Source organism: Trachurus trachurus, assembly GCF_905171665.1.
Source record: "Trachurus trachurus genome assembly, chromosome: 15".
Classification (NCBI taxonomy): Eukaryota; Metazoa; Chordata; class Actinopteri; order Carangiformes; family Carangidae; genus Trachurus; species Trachurus trachurus.
This window is the reverse complement of record NC_139906.1, coordinates 18,658,951-18,679,376: the sequence shown is the minus strand read 5'-3', so window position 1 is coordinate 18,679,376 and position 20,426 is coordinate 18,658,951. Positions and strand designations below refer to the sequence as shown.

Here is a 20,426-nt window from a genome sequence, read left to right as displayed (position 1 = left end):
GATCATAATGTGTATTATCTATTATGTTTCATTATCTATAGACAGAAGGAGGACTCAAGAACAAACTCACAGCACAGGGTACTGGCACACTATGTTAAAGGCAGAACAACAAATGCATGACAAACCCCTGATTCAGTCCTGGTTTAACTGCCAGCTACTGAAAAACATCGTCATACTGTAGAAGTCAAGGTAATAACTTTCAGACTCAAACATAATGGACCTGTGAACAAAAACATTAAGCAGAGAGCAGCGTAGTGGTGCAGGCCGAGTGTTGATTCTCAGTGGGATCATCAGCACTTGCAGCTTTTTTTTTCTTTTCTTTTTTTACATCATGGAGCGTCATTTGTTTTAATGGCAAGTTTGAGAAATATTATGGAGTTGTTAAGTTCAGAGTACTGTATAGTCAGGTTTGTCTTTTGTTGCAGGTTGAGGCCGTGCAGTGACATGGTTATAAAGTGTGGATAATTTAACAGAGACGCACAATTGGTGCGAACTCTTGTTCCACACATTTTTTTCTCTCACTTCTTATACACTTGGCAGATATGTTTCTTTTACAAGTAGACTATCTGGTTGAACATGAATATTAAAAAGTTGCATATCAAGCAGTGAGCACTGGCTGCAACAGATTAATAACTCTGTGTAGTCACTAGCCACTGTTAACAAGTGTTGTGTGTCCTTTGAAAATCAAACTACGCCAGTTAATAAAACTAAAACTGTAGGAAAAGAAAAACCACCTTATACTGTGAGCATTGTGTAAGCCAGAGAGTAGCTACGGTTAAGTACTTGCACACCAGTGTGAGAAAGAGGTTAGTGGCTTCATTTATACATAATGTATAAAAATAGACTGTAACAGCTGTACAGTAAACACATTTTAAATAAACTCAGTATTTAATCATTTTGTGCCTTCATTGACATAGCTGAAGAGGTGGTCCAGGTGTGTAGCAGTGGGGTAAATTGGTTGCAGAGGATGGTGTTTACATGCAAAAAAAAAGAAAAAAAAAGATTTCCATTCTTAACCCACTTATTCCAGTAACCCAGTTTCTGGGCAATGCATGCAGAGGACTCATAAGCAACATGCCGTCCTTGAATATGAGGAGCACATCTACAGTGACTGATCTGACATCTGGTTTGTTTGTTTCTTTATTAGTACTTGTTTTTAATTTCCTGAATGTATTTGTTTGCTTCACAGAGCTGGTGATGCATGATGAATCTTTTGGAACTGACAGCTTTAATACACAGCTATCATCTATTCATCCGATAGAATCTTACCCAAGACTTTATTTTTGTGGCTGCGTTTTCCAATAGACAGAATGTAAATTATGTAACAGGATTTCAAAAACAAACCCAAGATGTACAGCAACACTCCATCAAATCCTCTCTGCAGTGATGGATCAGTGTGGCCTCTCTTTTCTTCTTTTCCTTTTGTTTGCTCCCTTTTTTCCCCCCACTTTCATTCTGTGCCGCCGTAAACTGCCTCGCTGTTGGAGCATTTTTCATGTCAAGAAACAGTCATGGTGAACACATGCAGCACTACGGTGTTGGTCATTCATTACCTTTGCATTAGGAGGAAGCTCCTGCTCTGTCAAGACAGGAGCCTACTGTTGTTACTGACAGGCCATTTAGGGACTACCAAACAAAGCCACATGAAGTCTCTTTCAGTTACACTGTTCATTTTTTTTTGCTTTAAATGAATGATACATGTATAAGAATAATGTTGGAGAGTTCCTATATTTGGCAGATGTAGTATGACTATGAACTATTTTAAGTGGCAGTTTGACAGTTTAGCATGTGAGACGCAGGAGATGAAAGATCATGCGGAGCTCAAAAAAAAAAAAAAAAACCTTCCCTTGTTGATGGCAATCTTGAATTACTGTGCTTGTGTACAACCATAACCCATGTTCTGACAGTAGTCATAGTGTTGATTCATCACCTGTAAACATTTATGGGCAGTTCATGTGACAGACAACTGGGAATGATGATGCATTTAGGTTTCGGCAGAAAGAATCATCCAAACATTAGGCGATAATTGATGTCTGACGTTTGATGTAATCTATGACAGCGTGCAGACACCGCACACAAAAGCCCATAATCTATATTGAAAAAGTGGTGGGCAGTATCATATTAAATGACCTCTCTGTAAGAAACATCGGGCTGACAGCAACTTTGATAAGACTACAGTCATAAAAGGAACGGCCCAACCCAAATTCACGCTGTTAAAATGAAGACGTCACTCATATTTCAATTGAAATGTCCATCAAGGTTAGTTCACAATCCACTCGGGATTACCCACAATTTCTTCTCCTCGGAGACATGCACTGGCGGGAGCAGTGATCACACACTGAAGCTCCAGCCCGATGATGGAATGACTACGTGAGCACGCGCCTTGGGTATCCCTCTCTGTACTCTGTCAAAGAGAAGCCTCCAGTCACTGCTTAGTGGCAGAAGATGCATTACATTGCAGTGACATTCGAAATAGTCCCCGAGGTGCTCCACCATTGCTTTGACTGACAGACCAGCTTGCGAAACCTGTGCTGTCCCATAATTCACCAGATGCTCTGTGCTCTCTGTGGTCTCATGGATTCCCTCTCTTCTTACGTCCCAGGATGCACAGAGCTTTGTCAGTGTCACTATCTGGCTTTTTTTTTTCTTTTCATTATCATCACGTTAGTTGTATTGGAAATCTGTCTCTCTTCACTGTACACATAATGATATACAATATTGGTTATTAAGCTGGTTAAAATGCACAGCAAGAGTTGCTTGGAGATCTCCATCCAGTTGTTAAGCAATTTATCATTCAAGAAATCAAATATCGCTGAGCTCCATGTGGCTTGAAAACAAACCAAACAACAAGCACCAGCTTCCGATTGGTTTATCTACCTGAGCAGAGAAATGTATGGCCCATGCAATTTTGTGTTCTACCAACTGTGGTTTACAGTAGCTTTTGAAAGCACAGCAATGACCAAAAATTGATGCCATTACAGGGCATTATATTGTGTTATTTCCCGATGTGTGGTAAGATTGCAAACAGCACAGGATTCCATCAGACTTCTATGGCGACCTTATGTAGGAAAATGGAAAAATCACCAGAAGCCACAACGTGGTATGAATCATGTAGCAATCAATCCGTCAGCAATATAATATAATATAACATAATATCAGAGCTTCTAATTGTGCTGTATTTTAACTCAAAATTGTTAGTACAAATTCTCAGCTGAAAATTGCCATTCAGCATGAGCCAAAACCCATTATATTTCAAATGCTGTGTATTTTAATCCAACTTGAAGCAGTGGGTGTAGCTTAATGAGACAAGGAAACAATAACGGCACTAACAATCATTAAAGGGTTGTTTTATTAACCCTTCGCTGTCTGCATGTAGCAGCTTTAATTGTGTGTGGCAGATGGTTCTCTACAGGGACAGCACAGTGGTCGTCTATGGGAGTCTGAGCTTTTAAAGGAGTTTGATGGTAAAGTGCTCGGGGTATGGTGTCTCTGTATTATTGCTCATAGCGTGACAGATGCAGTGGTGGCCGCATAGAATCAATAAGATGGTGCTCGACCTTGATGTTGAGGTCTGAATGTCATGTTTTTTTTTAAATTTTAGTGTGAATTTGTTTCAGTTCAAGAAGCTGGATTTTTCCTACTTGATCCGAGTTGATTTTTTTATCTAGAATTTTTTTTTTTTTTTTTTTATTGTAAAAATGTAGATTTACCACAGATATTTTTCAAAGAAGGGAATTCAGACAATGGGCATTCAGTGCACTTAGTTATTTAATACAATTCAATACAACAGCTCTGGCATAAATATGTTTTTTTCCTCATTTTTTTGTTTTAACTGCTACATAGGTAAATATTATATTTCATGTTCAAGTAACAACGTCACATGACATCACACATTTCTGACAATGTTACCAAAAAGATTGATTAGATTGACTGATTATTTTGCATTTTAAAAAATAAATTTAAATGACAAGATATTTAGAAGTGATAGCATCTCACAATTATGTTTTTCAGCTTGTGATTTTTGCCTTTTCTTAGGACTCTTTTTGTCCGTTATTTGCATTAATTATTTTCATTCATGAATTCATGTTACATCAGACAACAGGTCAGGCAGTTTGATTTGTTCAGCTGGAAACCATCATACAGACCACACCAAGTGCCAGAGGAATACCTCCGCCAGGCAGGACATTACAGTTTCCCAGCTGCCTTCAAAAGTACAACCAAACAGCCATGCTGATCTGCTTAGCCATCCTGCCCCTCAACCCCCTAATGAACAGGAGCAAAAGAGCTCTTGGGCTTAGCCTCTCCCTCTTAGCCTAACTTAACAAGATGTCCCCCTACTCGCTCGCTTTCTCTCTCTCTCGCATACACACACACATGCAGTCGCACACACACAGAGACACACCTCCCAAACCCCAAACCACTAACCCTCAGACCAATCTGTCTGTGGCACTAAAGTATTATTAGACTTACACACTCTCAAAGGGGAAACAGTGAGTGCTGAGAGCTGGAAGATGAGATATGCTACAGGGGCTACTAGTTCCATTAAAATGGCATTCACTGGGGCCTTTGTTATCATCGGCCCTGACGTTTTCAGGGTGTAGTGGGGCTTGCTGATCCATGACCATCTCATCTATCTTTCAGGATTTGAAGGAAGTTGGTGTGAAATTGACACCAATGAGTGTAGCTCAAATCCATGCCAAAACCAGGGTGGCTGTGTGGACGGGGTCAACAGTTACAGGTAAAGTGTGTTATCCATAAGCAGCTTTACATTCAGTAGGAGGCAAGAAAATGTCAGGATTTGTAAAGATGGACTTTGAAAAATTGTTAATCCACAGTAGAAGCAGGAGAAACCTTCAGTCCTCTAAGGTTTCAGGTCATTTTGATTGTAGATTATCTGGAGCTAATAGATTTATTCTGAGTCGCACTATTTTTTTTATTTTAATTTAATAGATGTAGAAATGTAAAATAGAAATAAAAAATCTACCTCAGTCTGCATTAGGTTTAGTTAAACTGTCAAAATCCAGACCTACTGTATAGGTCTCTACTGTATGTGCAATCACTCCAAATATGATGTGTAATTAGTATCATTAAATTGGTTCTTATTGATTTTTTTCACTCTGTGCATGTGCCAGTAAGAAACAGCAAGATTCAATTTTCCATCAGGGACAAAATATCAATATTAGTGATTTTTCTGTTCCAGCTGTGATTGTAAGATGGGATTTGCTGGCTTTCACTGTGAGGAAGATATCAATGAGTGCACCTCCAACCCTTGCCACAATGCTGGAATTTGTGAAGATCTTGTGAATGAGTAAGTATATGAATATTTTTTCCCCTCTGATTTTCACCTGATTCATGTGTGTGTGTGTGTGTTTTTTTTTTCTTAAGAAAAGGAAATATCAATGAAGACCTGCCGGAATTAATTTACTGAGTTTGTTTTGAAAGGCTTATGAACGTGAACGTTCTTCAAAGAAACAAAACAAAACAAAATGAAAAAAAGGAGTTTGTTGTGACGCTCCTCTTCATAATGTTCTGGTTTATGTAACAAGCCTCACTTCATCCTTGACACACATAAACTGCTATTCTAAAGACAGAGAGTGAGTCCAGCAAGAACACATCATGTATCTAGATTGGGGCTTTACTCCACTGGTGCTTCTCTCTGCTGTGCTTAATGGGAGCCCGGGGGCTTCCAGGCTTAGTCGGACAGATGGGTAGAAAAGTCCCAGGGCCAATTTGAGTCCTAAATGGTTTGTCTCCAGTTTGTCTCCCGTCATGATTTCGCTCCCATGTGACCTGGCCCTGCTCAGAGCGCTCCTCTGATTGCACAGTCCAGGGAGTTCACATCAGGTGTGTTTTAACCTCGTTGCCCACCACGAGCACTACACACACCGCTATCTCCCATCTCCCTGACCCAACAAGCCGAGCGAGTCCATCTGTACCGCGGTGATGAATCAGACTGCTGTATACTCACTGAGCTGGTGCTGTCTTATATATATCCGTCCTTTTCCTGAAGATACTGTGAGTCTGACTCTGCAGGGGTCACACAGTCGCTTTCCATCTATTTATACAGTATGCAGGACGGGCTTTTACCTGTGAAACCGAAGCAACTGTTATCGGCCAACTTGACTGTAAGCAGGCGTTGGCGTGACAGATTGCAATAAAGGTGGTGTTAATTGTCGTGGCAATGTTCTCTCAGACCTTTCTAGCCTTTAAAGTTTGCGTCATGAGGCAGCAGTTTGTCCTACATGGGAATGAAAATAGACTTGAGCATATCGGCATATTGCAGGAACTTTATATGCTGTTACAGTTTTACTGATGGTAGAATGATGTTTAAATAATCAGAAGATGCTGTTTCTATTGGAACACTGAGGTGTCTAATGACATGTTTTCTAATTATCTCACTTAGAAACAGCAAAACTGTCTCCCGAGGTGTGTGTCAGGGATATTAGACCCACCGACAGCTGCAGAGAGGGATTTGTATTGAGTAAACTGCACAGATTAAGCTCCTTCCCTTTAGAAATAAGTCATCAAATATAATTCAAATGAAGTTGCTCACCGCGAAAGTTAATTGCTGTCATATTGTTAATTTTTGTGTGAAGAGTTTGAGAGTGAAAAATGAGTCTTAATCTGCACCTTAGCGTTTCTAGTGCTTCCTGTTTTTTTTTTTTTCCTCTAAGTAATTATTTCTGCAGGAGTTTGTGCAGCTTTTACACAGAAAAATTATTCTGCTTAATTTAAAGTTACTGTAAGCATATGAACGTCTCAGTCTGACACATTGGTCTGTGCTGCATTTCACTTTATTTCTTAATGATCAGGTGTTATCACATCTTCTTTCCAGGTTCCGCTGCATTTGCCCTCCTGGTTATTTTGGAACCCTGTGTGACCTGGATGTGAATGAGTGTGAAGTTTCACCTTGCCTACATGAGGGCATCTGTATCAACACGCCCGGGGGCTTCAAGTGTGTCTGTCGCCCTGGATACTCAGGTAGCTCTTTTGCCCTTAGGTGACATGAAGATCAATATGAGAGTCTAAAAAGCTTATCATGACTGTAGCGGCTGCGCACTATTGAGGAAACTCTGACACAGATCTGGCTTAGTGTAAAAAAAAAAAAAAAAAAATGCTTCACAATGCTAGCTTTTAATTAGCCCGTCTGCCTCTGCAAGATACAGTGGTTGCTTTTCAGTAAAGCCAACAAGAGATAAATTAATGTCAACAGTTTTATCTGATGAAAACTTCTCAGTGTCTCTTAGTTGCCGTTATTTCATTTCATCAGCGTCTTTAGTCTCACAACGCTATTGTTGTTTTACTTCAATCCATTTGTCTTATTTTCCACCCAGACGGATATCGAGCTATTTTAGTGTGAGTGTGTGTGTGTGTGCGTGTGTGTGTGCGTGTGTGTGTGCGTGTGTGTGTGTGTGCACTATCTAAAGCCAATTCCTGTCAGGTACTGGGAAGATTAATTTCATTTGTCTTCCACACTGTATCATCAATTTATCCTTCCCCTGTTGAGAGAGGGGGGGAAATCTCTGAGGTATTGCTACTCTGGAGAGCAGAACCTGACACGCATGGCCCAATTCCCACAGAAGCAGCTTTTATTATTAGGCCTACGCACAGCATAGTACAAGTCATTACTTTTTCTGTTGCTCTAAGCTCATCTGAGGAAACAGGGTTCCCCAGGAGAGCGAGCGGCCAGAGGATACAGTTTGGATCGGCTCAAACCGACTAGAACTCACACAAAATATTTGCTCTGGTAACACGTGCAACTTTTTCACAAGAACACAAATGGGCTCCCGGTGCCACTGTGGCTGTGTGCGACTTCTTTTTTATTCTAAATTGGCCATCTTTAGGTGATTCATCACTTCATGTTTTTACGGCCTGATTGAAATTGATTGAAATGCTGCTCTGCCTTGATGGCATGATGTGTCATCTCTCCTCTCAATGAAATATTGTAACTTGTTGTGTCACTTGATGGTATTAGAATATGATTTGCTCCTGCCACTGCTCTATTTGGCCTTTTTGTTTTTGTTTTTTTGCATATCAAATGCCAGAATTCATTCTGACTCTAAAACTTGATGCTGCCTACCATTAAATCAGTCTGGGGCTTTATCTACAAACTTTGGTGGATGTGATTAAGCTATGATGACACTTCATTCCCATTCACTACCCATATTGAATTTTCATACTACTTTTTTGTTTTGTGAGCCTGTCGGTGCATTTGTGTTCTCTGAATCTTCAGTAAATCATCTGCTTTCATATACAAGCTTCTTAATGTACTGTAGCAGTTTTATGCCCAGAAATCTTCCAAAGGCTCCGACTATTACCCTATTTTTTCAAAAATGATAGGAGAATATCTAGTCTTTTTCTTTTATATGTAATATGTTTGAGCTTTGAGAAATAATTGAAGCGAAAAGCCAGAAAATAGATTTTATTCATGTCTCTGACACTTTTAACAGCTTTTATCAATACTTTTCTTACCTTTCCAAAATTCTGTGTGGCCCATTTTTCCAAAAGTGTTAGACTAAACAAGAACTTTTTTCATCTTGCAGTGCTCGTCACCTCTTGGAAAGTCAGGTGTCAGTATTCATCATTTGTTCAAAACAGTCTTCAGCTATGGCACTCACCTAATAGCGTGTAATTACACTTTATTTTTATATGCGGTGTCATTTTGTCCTCCACTGTGTCGAATTGAGAGATTTTCCCATTGTAAGTCAGTTTTGGCAGCTGCCATGGCAGGATCTCAGCTGTCGTATCACTCTCTAGGTTGTTTGGTTTAAAAGGCTCCGTAATCCTAATAATGTATTATTTAACTGTACATAGGCGCTGTGTTCTGTACTGCGGTCAGAAGTCATTACAGTGACATGATTAATGGGTAATTGTGTTTATATAAATCACAGTTTAAGCACACTATTCGTCACCTTCTGTTTTCTCTTCTTCACCCATCATTAAGGAGCACGTTCCCTTGAGTGATAGTACAGTGCAATCAGCACATTGTTGCAAGCTGCCTCAGTCAGCACATTGTTGGATGATGATGTTCTGGCCCCCACAGTGTTGTTTTGATGTTAAGGCTTCAGTAAATTCAGTCCTTTGCTGGGTGAACTGTCGCCGTTATTTCCATCCCTGCCTTTTAGCCTCTTCTGCTTTAGAGAAGCATTATATATTTAAAGTGAATGGAATATCGTGTTCCTCCTGTGCTAACATTAATTAATACATAATAATTATATATTTATTAATTGTATGAATTAAATACCAGCTCATATTACAGTGGAACAGAGATAGAACATGACTTAATACTTGAAATAATGTCAAATATTTTCTCAGAAAACATAAGTATCAGTCCGTCACCGTGTCAAGAAATAAGTCAATCTACATTTAAGTGCACAGTTAAGATATACGATGCTTTGTATTTTAGCTGTATTAAGCTGCAGCATTATTCAGTGTTCAATATCTACAGTAATATCATTTTCAGCTCTATCCATATATCCATACAATGTTGAGGATACGGAACCTGAAGTAATATACGACCTCTGACCTAAATAAAACCATCAAGATACATCATACCATTAAGTGTGAGCCTCACTCAGTGGATGATGGGAAATACATGTGTCATAAAAATGTGTGTTAACTGACAAAAGGGATTTTTCTTCCACCCATTTGACCTCATTTCCCTCATCACACTTCTGTTTTACATTATCTACAGATCTATTTCTCTTGCAACTCTATTGTTATTTTTGGTTTCAAACACTGCTTTGTCACTTATGCTGTCATGAACTGAACTTCCCAGCTGTCACAGAGCTTCCCCTCTGACTAAATGAAACAACTTATCAGTTTGGGGACAAGAAAGGAACCATTTTATAGTCTGTTATGAGAGAATGTGATGGATTTTGTATACACTAAAGACAGTTTATTTATTCTCTTTCATGATAAAACACTGGGGCCAGTAAATGCATTTGTGCTCCCGCTGTCACTGTATTTCTTTACATCTGTCTCAGCCAGCAGATAAAAAGCCAACCAAATGATTAACAATGGGTCAGTCATCATTTTTCTCATTTTTCATCTCTCGTTTCCTGGAAATCGCTAGATTCTACTGGTATTAAAAATCTTTTTTTCTTTTTTCTTTATCACTTTAGGAAAAAACAACAACATAAAAAACTCTTGGATGTAGAATTAGCCATCATCCATTCATATATTTTTAATTCCTTAGGAAACATAGTTACTTATGGCTCCCTCTAAAGCACTGCTTGCGATAATTTAGACTACTATAAACATCATCAGTGTGTTTTCCCACTTGTGGTATGACTTGTTGGCAGGAGGAAGTCTAATTTTGACAGTTTCTGTTATCTGGTGTTTCCCTCACAGCTTGAACTCTCAGCTCCCCTTCATTTCTTCTGTGATCTCATTGCTATTTTTGTGAGGTCTACATGAATAATGAAAATCATCAACTCCCTGAATAGAGCTGACTTATTTAGCAAAGCTTCGAGACTTATCTTAAGTGTGTGTGATGGACAGCGGAAGGTGTAAGTTGTTTTGGAGAATAATTCATGCGTTCCCTTCGAGTCAGCACCTTTGGTGCAGCAGTTGGTACTGGTGCTGTGTAGTCACAGCTGTTTGCATATACAGCTCATACAGTATACACACTTCCATTAGTTCAGTGCTGCACCTCACTGACTCCTCTCAGGGACATTACAGGAGAAGGCAATCAGTGCAGCATGATCAGCTGTTTTAGTCAATTATATTTATATTCATGATCAAAAATGATTTATGCTTGTCTTATTAAATACTGTTTCTAATGGGGAACTTTTTCTACACAGTTTTTGTTGTTCATAGATAGTTTTTGTTGTATTGTGATATCTACCTGTGATATCCCATCCCCATGTGAATAGAACTTTGTTTGTTCTGCCCACAGCAGTCAAAAATGAAATACAAAAAATCAAAAAAAGAAAATCCTCATACCAGCTTTCACTGGCACTATTTAAAATGAATGAATCTGTGGATTTACAAAGAGGTATTTCCTGGAAGATGTGTTGCTGGTGAACATTTTTAATACTGTAAACACAACACATGAGGGTCCTTCATTTCCAGTCTGATTTAAATAGAGACAGAAACCACAGTCTTGATTAAATACAGTAGTCCTCTAAAGATGACGGGCACCTTTACACAACAACAGTCGCTTCATTAAATATCTATTATCACTTTTCTTGGATATTATTTTTTTTGCCAATTTAATAATTGCATAATTGACTCTTAATCCAGTGTAGATATTAGTGAGTCAGCATTTTCACATCCCTGCATTTTCTTAAAGGGATATTTCAACATTTTGGCAAATTCGCTGATTGCCATAATCCCTATAGTCTAGGAGTAGGTTCATTACCTTTAATTTGAGTTGCAAGCTGTTTTTAGATCAGTGGGGAAAGAGCTGCACAGCAAATGCAACAGAAGTGCACAGTATTTCCATGTTTCCCTCATGAAACTAAATACACAATCCAACAACTCCAAAACACTCTTGGCATTATAAGCCAGAAACTGAAAATTAAAATGAATGCCAGTGAGACAATCATCACAGTCATGAGACACAAGTAAAAGCTTTGAGTTGTGTGTCTGTTCAAGGTAGACTGCCACAAAGAGAAGAATGATATTTGAGAAAGGTGACTTGTGGATTTTAGATTTTAGCTCAACAACCCAGCAATTCTTTAATGCAATATTAGTTTACTGTGCACAGCACGGTCATGTTTACCATCCCTGCCAGCCTATGATCTTTATATCAAAGGTTACTAAAAAGACCAGAGAGGAAAACATGTCATGCTGGTGAGGCAGTTTTATCTGGACAGTTTGCTCACTGCTGCACAGTGACTTATTTTCCCTTTAAATGACTGCAGTGGTTCGTTTGTAAGTAACAAACTGTTCTGCAAAGTGTAATAAAACTACACTGATTTAATTGGGGTTTTTTAAAAGTATATATTTTTTTTCGCCTTTTAATGGAAAGCACAGTCGAGAAAGAGACAGGAAATGGGGAGGCAGAGAAGGAGGAATGACATGCAGGAAAGGGCCACTCGATGCGGGATTTGAACTGGCGCCGCCTGCAGTGATGACTGTAGCCTCAACATATGGGGCAGTGGCCCAATTTAATTTAGCTTTTTAGTATTTATTCTTTTTAAAGTTGCTGTTTAGATGTTAGATTTGTGTTTGTCTTGTAGCCAATGTTAGCATAGCACAGGAGTTTGCTTACAGTATCAGTTTGTGGGTTAATCATGAAATTGAATTCCTTCAGGAGCTCTCCCTAATGACAAAGTAACAAATTCTAACACAATCTTTTCTACTAGCTAGCTCCGGCCTGTGTTGTCACTTCACTGATAGTAACTCACTGTGTCCTCCAATTGCCTATCACTGCTCAGAGAGCACATTATTACCTCTTGTATTATGAAGACAGTGGTGGGCAAAGCTCTTGTTGAACGACAATAACCACTGTTAACTCTTGGCTAGAAAACCGACAAATAACTTTAAGTTTTGAATCACTCTCTGAAGAGGGAGAAGTGTATCGACACAAGGATGCTACGAGAGGGACATCAGTTGGATTGGATGGCATTTACTTTACAGCGCAGTCAGCTACAGCACAGTTTTCAGTTTCAGTTTTCATCTTTACAGGCTTATGTAGCGTATACCATAACCATGGACTGTAACCCATAAGAAGTTTTTATGATAAGGCTAATGTTTTCTTTGTATCACAATCAACAAATCCACTGAAAAGACAAAACAACAATGACTTCTGACAACTCTTTGTAGACACAGACTGACACACATTTGATTAACTGTGCTACATCCAAGAACTGTTAAAAACACGAGAGCTCTGGTGCATTTTGTCAGCATATTCCCTCAATGCATTAAACATTGCGAGTGTAGTGTATTCCTCTCAGTTTGTGAAGCTAACAAAACATTGGGACTGTGTCCTGGAGCATACAGTGATGTCTCCAGAGATCCAAAATGCAGAGTGCAGAGATGTTTCAGAATTATCAAAACCCAGCCTTGTTTGTTTAGTATACAAAGATTTACATGGTTGTTTCTAGCAAAAAAAACTCAAATTGAACCCAGACTTGCAGACGACTTTTAGCACTGAGCTCATATTCTTGACTGCACCCTACTACTGTACATTAGGCCTATACCGTATTGTATTATTCGTGAACAGTAAACAGTTTGATTGCTGAAATACTTAAACTAACTACTTTTTCTTGTAAGTTGTTTAAGTTGTTGTACATTTGATGTTTTACTAAAATATATTTAATTTCCTAGGTGCACGGTGTGAAGTTAACATCGACGAGTGTGTTTCAAACCCATGTCAAAATAGTGGGAGATGTATTGATGCGCCTAATCGATACTACTGCTCATGTCCTGATGGCTTCATTGGGCTCCACTGTGAGACCAACACTGATGAATGCATGTCAGCGCCTTGTCTTCACGGGAGGTACCGATTTTTCTCAGTCACTTCAAACAGAAACACTGCACATTGTGCCAAAGTGGCGTGGAATAATTTTTAATTGCACTCCTTGCCGCCGGCAGTGAGTGGAGATGTACACTATGTCACATGTGCTAATGTGATGCATGTACAGGTTGTCTCAGTCGTCTCTAAATTACAGTCATTAATTCTGTTGAAGGGGGAAGCACTCATTCACTCAAAAGATTGTATCTCTCTTAGAGGGTTCTGCATAAACTGTAGAGCAAAAGACCTGAATATATGAATGCTTTGAAGTTCATTGCAAACTGTTGTACTGTATAATTTTGATGAATGAGTACTGACGCCATCTGTTGTGGCCTTCTCAGCTGTGAGGATGGGATACAGTCGTACTCCTGCTTGTGTGAATCTGGATGGACTGGCAGCAGATGTGAAACAAACATCGACGTGAGTTGAGCTTAATTAATAAACCTGCTGGGCGTTCAAGAGGAGTGTCGGGAGAATTTTCTAATCTTTGAGTGGTATCACTAATTCTATTGATTTTTCTACACGATAAGTCATTTGAACTACCAGGATCATGTAAGCATTGTACAAACACCTGATTAAAAGAAATTGCTTAGTCTAATTGATTTGAACCACAGCTAGTGCTGGACTCTAGAGATAAAGCACTGAGTTGCTTACAAAGTCTTTGTGAGCATTTAGTTGAATGAATAATCTGCTTTTTAACTAAAAGCACATTATTCTAACCCCAAGTTAGTTTTCTTTTTTTTTTGAGCACGCTTATGTGCATACACCCATTAACATTTCATTTAATAGTTATACAGTATGTGTCAAATATTTAATATTATTAGTGCAGTGCCTGACCCTTGTAAATGATTGATGTCTTTTCATTTACAGGACTGCGCTTCCAGTCCCTGTTTGAATGGAGGCTCGTGTGTGGATCTCACTGATAAATATGCATGCTTCTGTCAAGATGGTTACACAGGGAAAACCTGTGAGACTGATGTGGACGTCTGCAAACAGGCCGCCGTTAATGCCTCGCTGTGTTTCAATGGGGCCACCTGCCTCGACGGTGAAGGATCAAACTTTACATGCAGGTGAGTTGGTCCACTGCAACATGTCCTTCGTTGTTTTGATGTAACGAAACTGAAGGATTGTCCCTGGACAGGATCCATACAAATAAGAGTTGACTGGAACAACATGGCATGGTGAGCGCAGCTGAACAGATGTTACATTTTGGCAAATTGGGCCATTGCCATAATCCCTATAGTTTTAGGAGTAGGTTCGTTACCTTTAATTGTCGGTGCAAGCTATTTTTAGAACGGCGGAGCAGAGCCATGATCTGCTCAGAGCTACGCTACGGAGGCTAATGGGATTTCTTGGTTTCCCTCATCAAACTCATCAAATACACAATCCAACAAGTCCAAAACACTCTCGTGGACAAGTTGTGACCTGCACATTCACCACGCTATGAGATAATAACGGAACGATAAGAGACAGAGTTGTTTTCGAGGCATGCAGAGACTGCTTGCTGAAAAACTGTCCCTGAAGGCAACGCGTATCAGCGGTTTTGCACGGATTTACCTCTAAAACAACTCTGTCTCGTAATGTTCCGTTGTGCAGGTCACAACTTGTCCACCAGAGCGTTTTGGAGTTGTTGGATTGTGTATTTGATGAGTTTGATGAGGGACACCAAGAAATACCATTAGCCTCCGTAGCGTAGCTCTGAGCAGCTCGCGGCTCAGCTCTGCCGTTCTAAAAATAACTTGCACCGTCAATTAAAGGTAACGAACATACTGCTATGACTATAGGGATTGTGGCAATGGTCCAATTTGCCAAAATGTTGAACTGCCCCTTTAACACATAGAAAATCTGACCTCTGCATTTAACCCATCTGTAAGCAGAGAACACACACACACAAGCTTGGAGCAGTTTGGCAGCTGCACTGTGACGCCCAAGGAGCATCTTGAAGGGAAGGCAGAAGGGGGATTAGGTGCCTTGCTCAAGGCCACTTTAGCCATGGATGTTCATCCACAGCTCCCACCCATCTCACCTCCTGCAGTTTGTGGGATTTGACCCAGTGGCCTTTCGGTCCCAAACCCACTTCTCTAACCTTTGGGCCTCAGCTGCCCCAAAACTGTCACAACAGGCCTGGCAAGCTCTTGATTCCTCCACATGCTAGGGCAGAGTACATGGGGCTGCGCTCAGAGCTATGGTACACTTAGCATTTAACTTAATTAACTATCTAAAAATATACTCTGTATATAAAGAAGTTAGAAGGTGGTCTATTTTCTTTTCTTTTTTAAACCTTTCAGAAACTAAAAGTCCAACATCCAATGTGTACACAGTGGATTAAACAGTGTTCTTTTCTGCTTCAGTGTGATTAGTGATCCTACGTCCCACAATGATTCTTTTCATCAGCTCTTTAATTTTAAATCAAGACAGTTGGAGAGAGCAAACTCATGAGCTAATGTTAATGTTCACTTAATTAGCCTAACAGCCAACATCTGATATCATTTGGATGGGTGGATGGATGGATGGATGGATAAATAGATAGATAGATGCTCTAAATTTGCATCTTGAACAATTTACATCAGCGCCACTGTTCCAGAAAATGTTTTCTTTTCTAATTAAACATGCATCTCATCTCACAAGATTGTTGCTACGCCATACTGTATCTGTTTATGCCTATACAGTAGCAGTCGGCCAGGTTGGTTGCAGGAGAATCATTACTTTTTAATTGCTGACACACTCTCCCTTGAGTGATGAAGTGTATCTGAATACAAGGTGTACGTAGTAAGAGTGTGCAGATTTGACACAGCGGCTCCCTGGATTCCTTGTAGTTAATTACACTGTCTAACCTTGTGCTGATGTGCCGCTGTATGCTCAGTGTCATGATTTAATGTATCCCAGACTACTCCGACTCCAAATAGGTTGCTGCTCTTTGTGGTGTTATACAGTGTATTGATGCATAGGACTCTGTACTGCCTCAGCTAAGCATTTTTTCCCTAATGTCTCCTTCATTGTAGGCTCACTTGTATATATATTACAAGGAGGCAATATACAGTGCACACTAAGGACAGAGGTAGTATACACACACCCTCTGGTTATTAATGTCATTTAGTGTCCTGCTGATCTGCAATAGGGTGATTGTGCATTGTGTGCACTTCCCACAGGAAGAGAGGGTTTTTTTTTTTTTTTTTTTTTTTTGCTGAATTTGAATTAGATGTGAACATAGGGTAATTTGTTGCACTATTAGTTATATCTGTGCAATATTAACTGATATTGGCCAAACTGACTCATTTACAGATGAAAGAGATTAATGAATTATAGATGGAAAGCAACATTTTGGCCTTCAGCTGTGTGGATATGTTGTGTAGAAATGCACATTTCTACACTACCAGTCAATTGTTATTTGGGGGTTAGTTAAAAGATCTTTGGTGAATTTCTGGGTGAAAGGCTTGCGTATTTGTATCCATATTGCCAACATTGACTATGGCTTTAAAATCACATAAACAGATTTTCTTTAGTGGCAAACACATATTTTTCCACTTGGATGGAGAGGTCTGTTCGGGCTTGTACACGGACTAATGGGCTAAAATATAGAATCGGTCATGCAATGGTTTCTTGGCTAATCTCCATCTATAATACTTGAAATACAGAGTGTTGTTTTATCTGCATGTTGTGTGTGAAGTGGTGCACACTCAGTTCTGCACCTGTTCAGCAAATGGCCTCAAAAGCACTCCATTCTCTCACTACGTTGGTGGTCAGCCAATAGGTCATGCATGAAACCTTTGTTGATGTTGCAGTGTTGTAGGATTAAATCAACTGTGCCACACAGATCTTAGGTTACAAGAGAAGTCAAAGGAATTTTAGCCTCATGAATATAGCAGGAGTTTGTTAGCATGTATTGAAGCAGAAAATGTGGAGAATTTCCACTTTGACTTTCATGTTGTAGTACTAGGTGGTGTCACCTTTTCTGTTGTCAAATGCCCCAGAAGATGTTCACAGAGTTAGAGATCTGGTGACTGAATTGGAATCCCATGCAAGTCATAGACCTTGAATTTTCCTTGGCCTTATTTAGCTTTGATGCTTCATCAGGCTCATTGACCATCTGGAAAATGATTTTTCTTCTACAAACTTAAAGCCAGTGGGGATGACATCTGCAGATTTGAATGCTTCTTCTCTTTGCTCAAGGTGCATCTTATCCTGTGCAAATCTCCACAACAGAAATCCACTGCTGCCTAAGTATTTTCTCTCTGTTTACCTGTGGGTTTTGCACATGGCTGAATTAATCCAATCTGTTTGTCTTCCCTTCTAATTAGGTCTGATTTCAAGTTTGTGAACCTAACTTGAGTTTTCACCAGTGACTTTTTTTCATATTGTTTGGCATCCTGATGTTTTAATCAATAAGTTATTGATGACCTTAATTAGCAGTAATGACATTAACACATATAGGGCCATATTGATTCAGTTTTATGGACTAAACAATCAGGACTGTCAGCTTGAGAGTTTGCCGTAAATACAAGAACTCAAGAACAAGTATTGTGCTATGAATGTAAATATGTAACTGTTGGTTTGTGGATTTATTATAAATAGACAATTTCAGAAAGCATTGAGAAGTATTATGGAAGTATAAAAATCCAATATATCATAGACACATGTTGACCCAACAGATGGAAAATACATTGTTGAATAGAAATGTGCAGTGTAGTGTATAATAATATACATTTCCAAAAAATAAATTGTGGGAGTCACTTCATAAAAAAGTCAATAAAGGTTAGTAATGTTATTTAATATAACTTCAAGATGGAGTTCCAGAAACATCTTATTACTAGAGGACTATTGTCATTTTTCCACTTTTGATGATGTAATTTAAGTCATTAAACAGTTGCAGCAAAAAACCATGTTAAGAATCATAAAGATGATAATCGAATGAAAAGACACTCCTTTTCTAAATATGACAAATCTGACAATTGTGAATGTTTGCCTCACCGCTATGCCTAATCCTAGCACACAAACAAACAGACTGTGAAATTTGTATTCATGTTGTTTCTGTTTTTTTCTCATCCCACATCATGAGTCATTAGAACAGTGTGAGCTGTTAAACTGAGCTCTCTTTAGTTTATCACCTGATTTATCGTCTCCACTGCTGTGTCCCTCAAAGGTCATAATACAATTTGAAATAAGAAGCAACAGCTGACACAAAATAAATTAATAAATGAAGTCGTAGTACTTTTTGATGAATAATTGAAAAAAAAAGAGACAGTTTGCGGATACAGTGTGTCAGACCCACAAGAAGGAACTGACAGCACTGTGAGACGGCCTCACAGTTTTAAAGTATGATGTGTTTTTTTAGCTGTCCACCAGGTTTCATGGGGGATTTCTGTGAAGTGGATGTAAACGAATGTTGCTCAACTCCCTGCCACAACGGTGCCATTTGCCAAGATCTTATTAATAGCTATGTCTGCCACTGCAGGTCAGGTGAGTCACTCAAACACCCTGAGAGTTTCTACATTCCATAATAAGGTAACCAAAGCAGCTTCTCACCCGATTTACGAGACCTCTTACAAGAAAATCTTGTTTCTCATGAGCAAGAGTACTAAAATTAAACCTATATGGCATGTCATTTTTGAATGGAACAAGCACGACATGTTCTCACTGTGCCCCAAAAGCAGTGGAGAGCATTTTACCATATGTAAAACATCTTAATACTTACAGAACGCCCATATTGGATTGAAAGGGGCCATATACAGTGTCACTAAAGGTTATCATAATGCCTACATAGCTTCGGAGCCTCAAAGCCATTCAAAAGTCATCCACTTTTCTCTAGGGAGAAATTTGTAGTCATACAGTACTAAAAAAGACAGTGATAAAAAGACGATACTGCTCGGGCTCATTAAAATGTATGTGGCATCTTACTCTTTAGTGAAAGCCTTTTCTTGTCTGTGTATGTGTGTGAACCCAAAAAGAAGCAAATCAATGTAGGAGAATCTGATTGATATTCACTTCAGAGGGTGGAAGTGGGAGAGCCTGGGCTCAGCACGGCACTCTGTGGGCTTTTGTTCCTGGCAGGTTGGACAGGCCTTCACTGTGAGGATGACATTAATGAGTGCCTTCCACAGCCCTGCAACCAGGGGATATGCATTCAGAATGATCCAGGCTATGGCTACACCTGCTTCTGTCGTCCTGGATTTGTGGTGAGGCTCCCCACCTTATTCTCCATGTCCTATCCCCTCTCTCTCTCTTTTTTTTTAAATTAACCTTTAACCTTTTGCACTCTCAACCCTCACGTTCCTCTCTCAGCAATCATATCCTGCACTGTTAAAATTGTTTGATTTTCTTTTACTTTGTTCTTGTTCATGGTCTAATAATCATTTCTATCCCCTTGTTGGAGCAGCAAATCAGATGCCTTCCTCATACCAAGAGATAAATAGCATGGCACATTTTTTTATATTTGTTACTACTACTGCTACTGCTTTAGATAACTAAGCTACTCGAGAAATAGTTACTCGGGAAAAGAATTTTAATGTTGGACATAAAAATGAAAATAATCTGATATATCAGATGTTGTCTTGCATCACGTGGCTAAAACAAATCCTTCATTTGTATTTAGTTACATAATAGCGCAAGCAAAGTAAACATAACATCCCACTTAGCATCTTATCACACGGCAAAAACACATCTAAGGGCTGTTTATATTACATACACAGGGGAAGAACTGTGAGCACAACTATGATGATTGCCTGTCGAATCCATGTCCAGAAGCATTCTCCTGCGTAGATGGTATCAACAAGGTCAGTTGCCTGCCTCCTGTTACGGATGCTGTTCCCTTGGCGACTGTAGTCAAGAACATCACTCGTGGCTCCACACCTAGAGTGTCGGTGCCAACACTCAGCCCGATACCAACAGCTGAGCAAACCACAGGTACGGACCACTCTGTTCATGCCTGTCTGTACATGCAGTGGTAAGAAGAACTGCTGTATTT

General features: G+C 39.4%; 1 protein-coding gene across 1 annotated transcript in view; it reads left to right on the top strand.

Annotated features, from left to right (window-relative positions):
• eys (eyes shut homolog) overlaps positions 1-20,426 on the top strand; it is a gene marked incomplete at both ends in the record, with an annotated part of 145,668 nt that overhangs the window by 59,395 nt on the left and 65,847 nt on the right. The window contains 9 exons of the mRNA XM_083988625.1: positions 4,642-4,738; positions 5,201-5,308; positions 6,836-6,981; positions 13,279-13,450; positions 13,807-13,885; positions 14,336-14,535; positions 18,798-18,922; positions 19,514-19,638; positions 20,152-20,365. Coding sequence (XP_083844751.1) covers positions 4,642-4,738; positions 5,201-5,308; positions 6,836-6,981; positions 13,279-13,450; positions 13,807-13,885; positions 14,336-14,535; positions 18,798-18,922; positions 19,514-19,638; positions 20,152-20,365 — 1,266 coding nt within the window. The remainder of the gene's footprint in view (positions 1-4,641; positions 4,739-5,200; positions 5,309-6,835; positions 6,982-13,278; positions 13,451-13,806; positions 13,886-14,335; positions 14,536-18,797; positions 18,923-19,513; positions 19,639-20,151; positions 20,366-20,426) is intronic.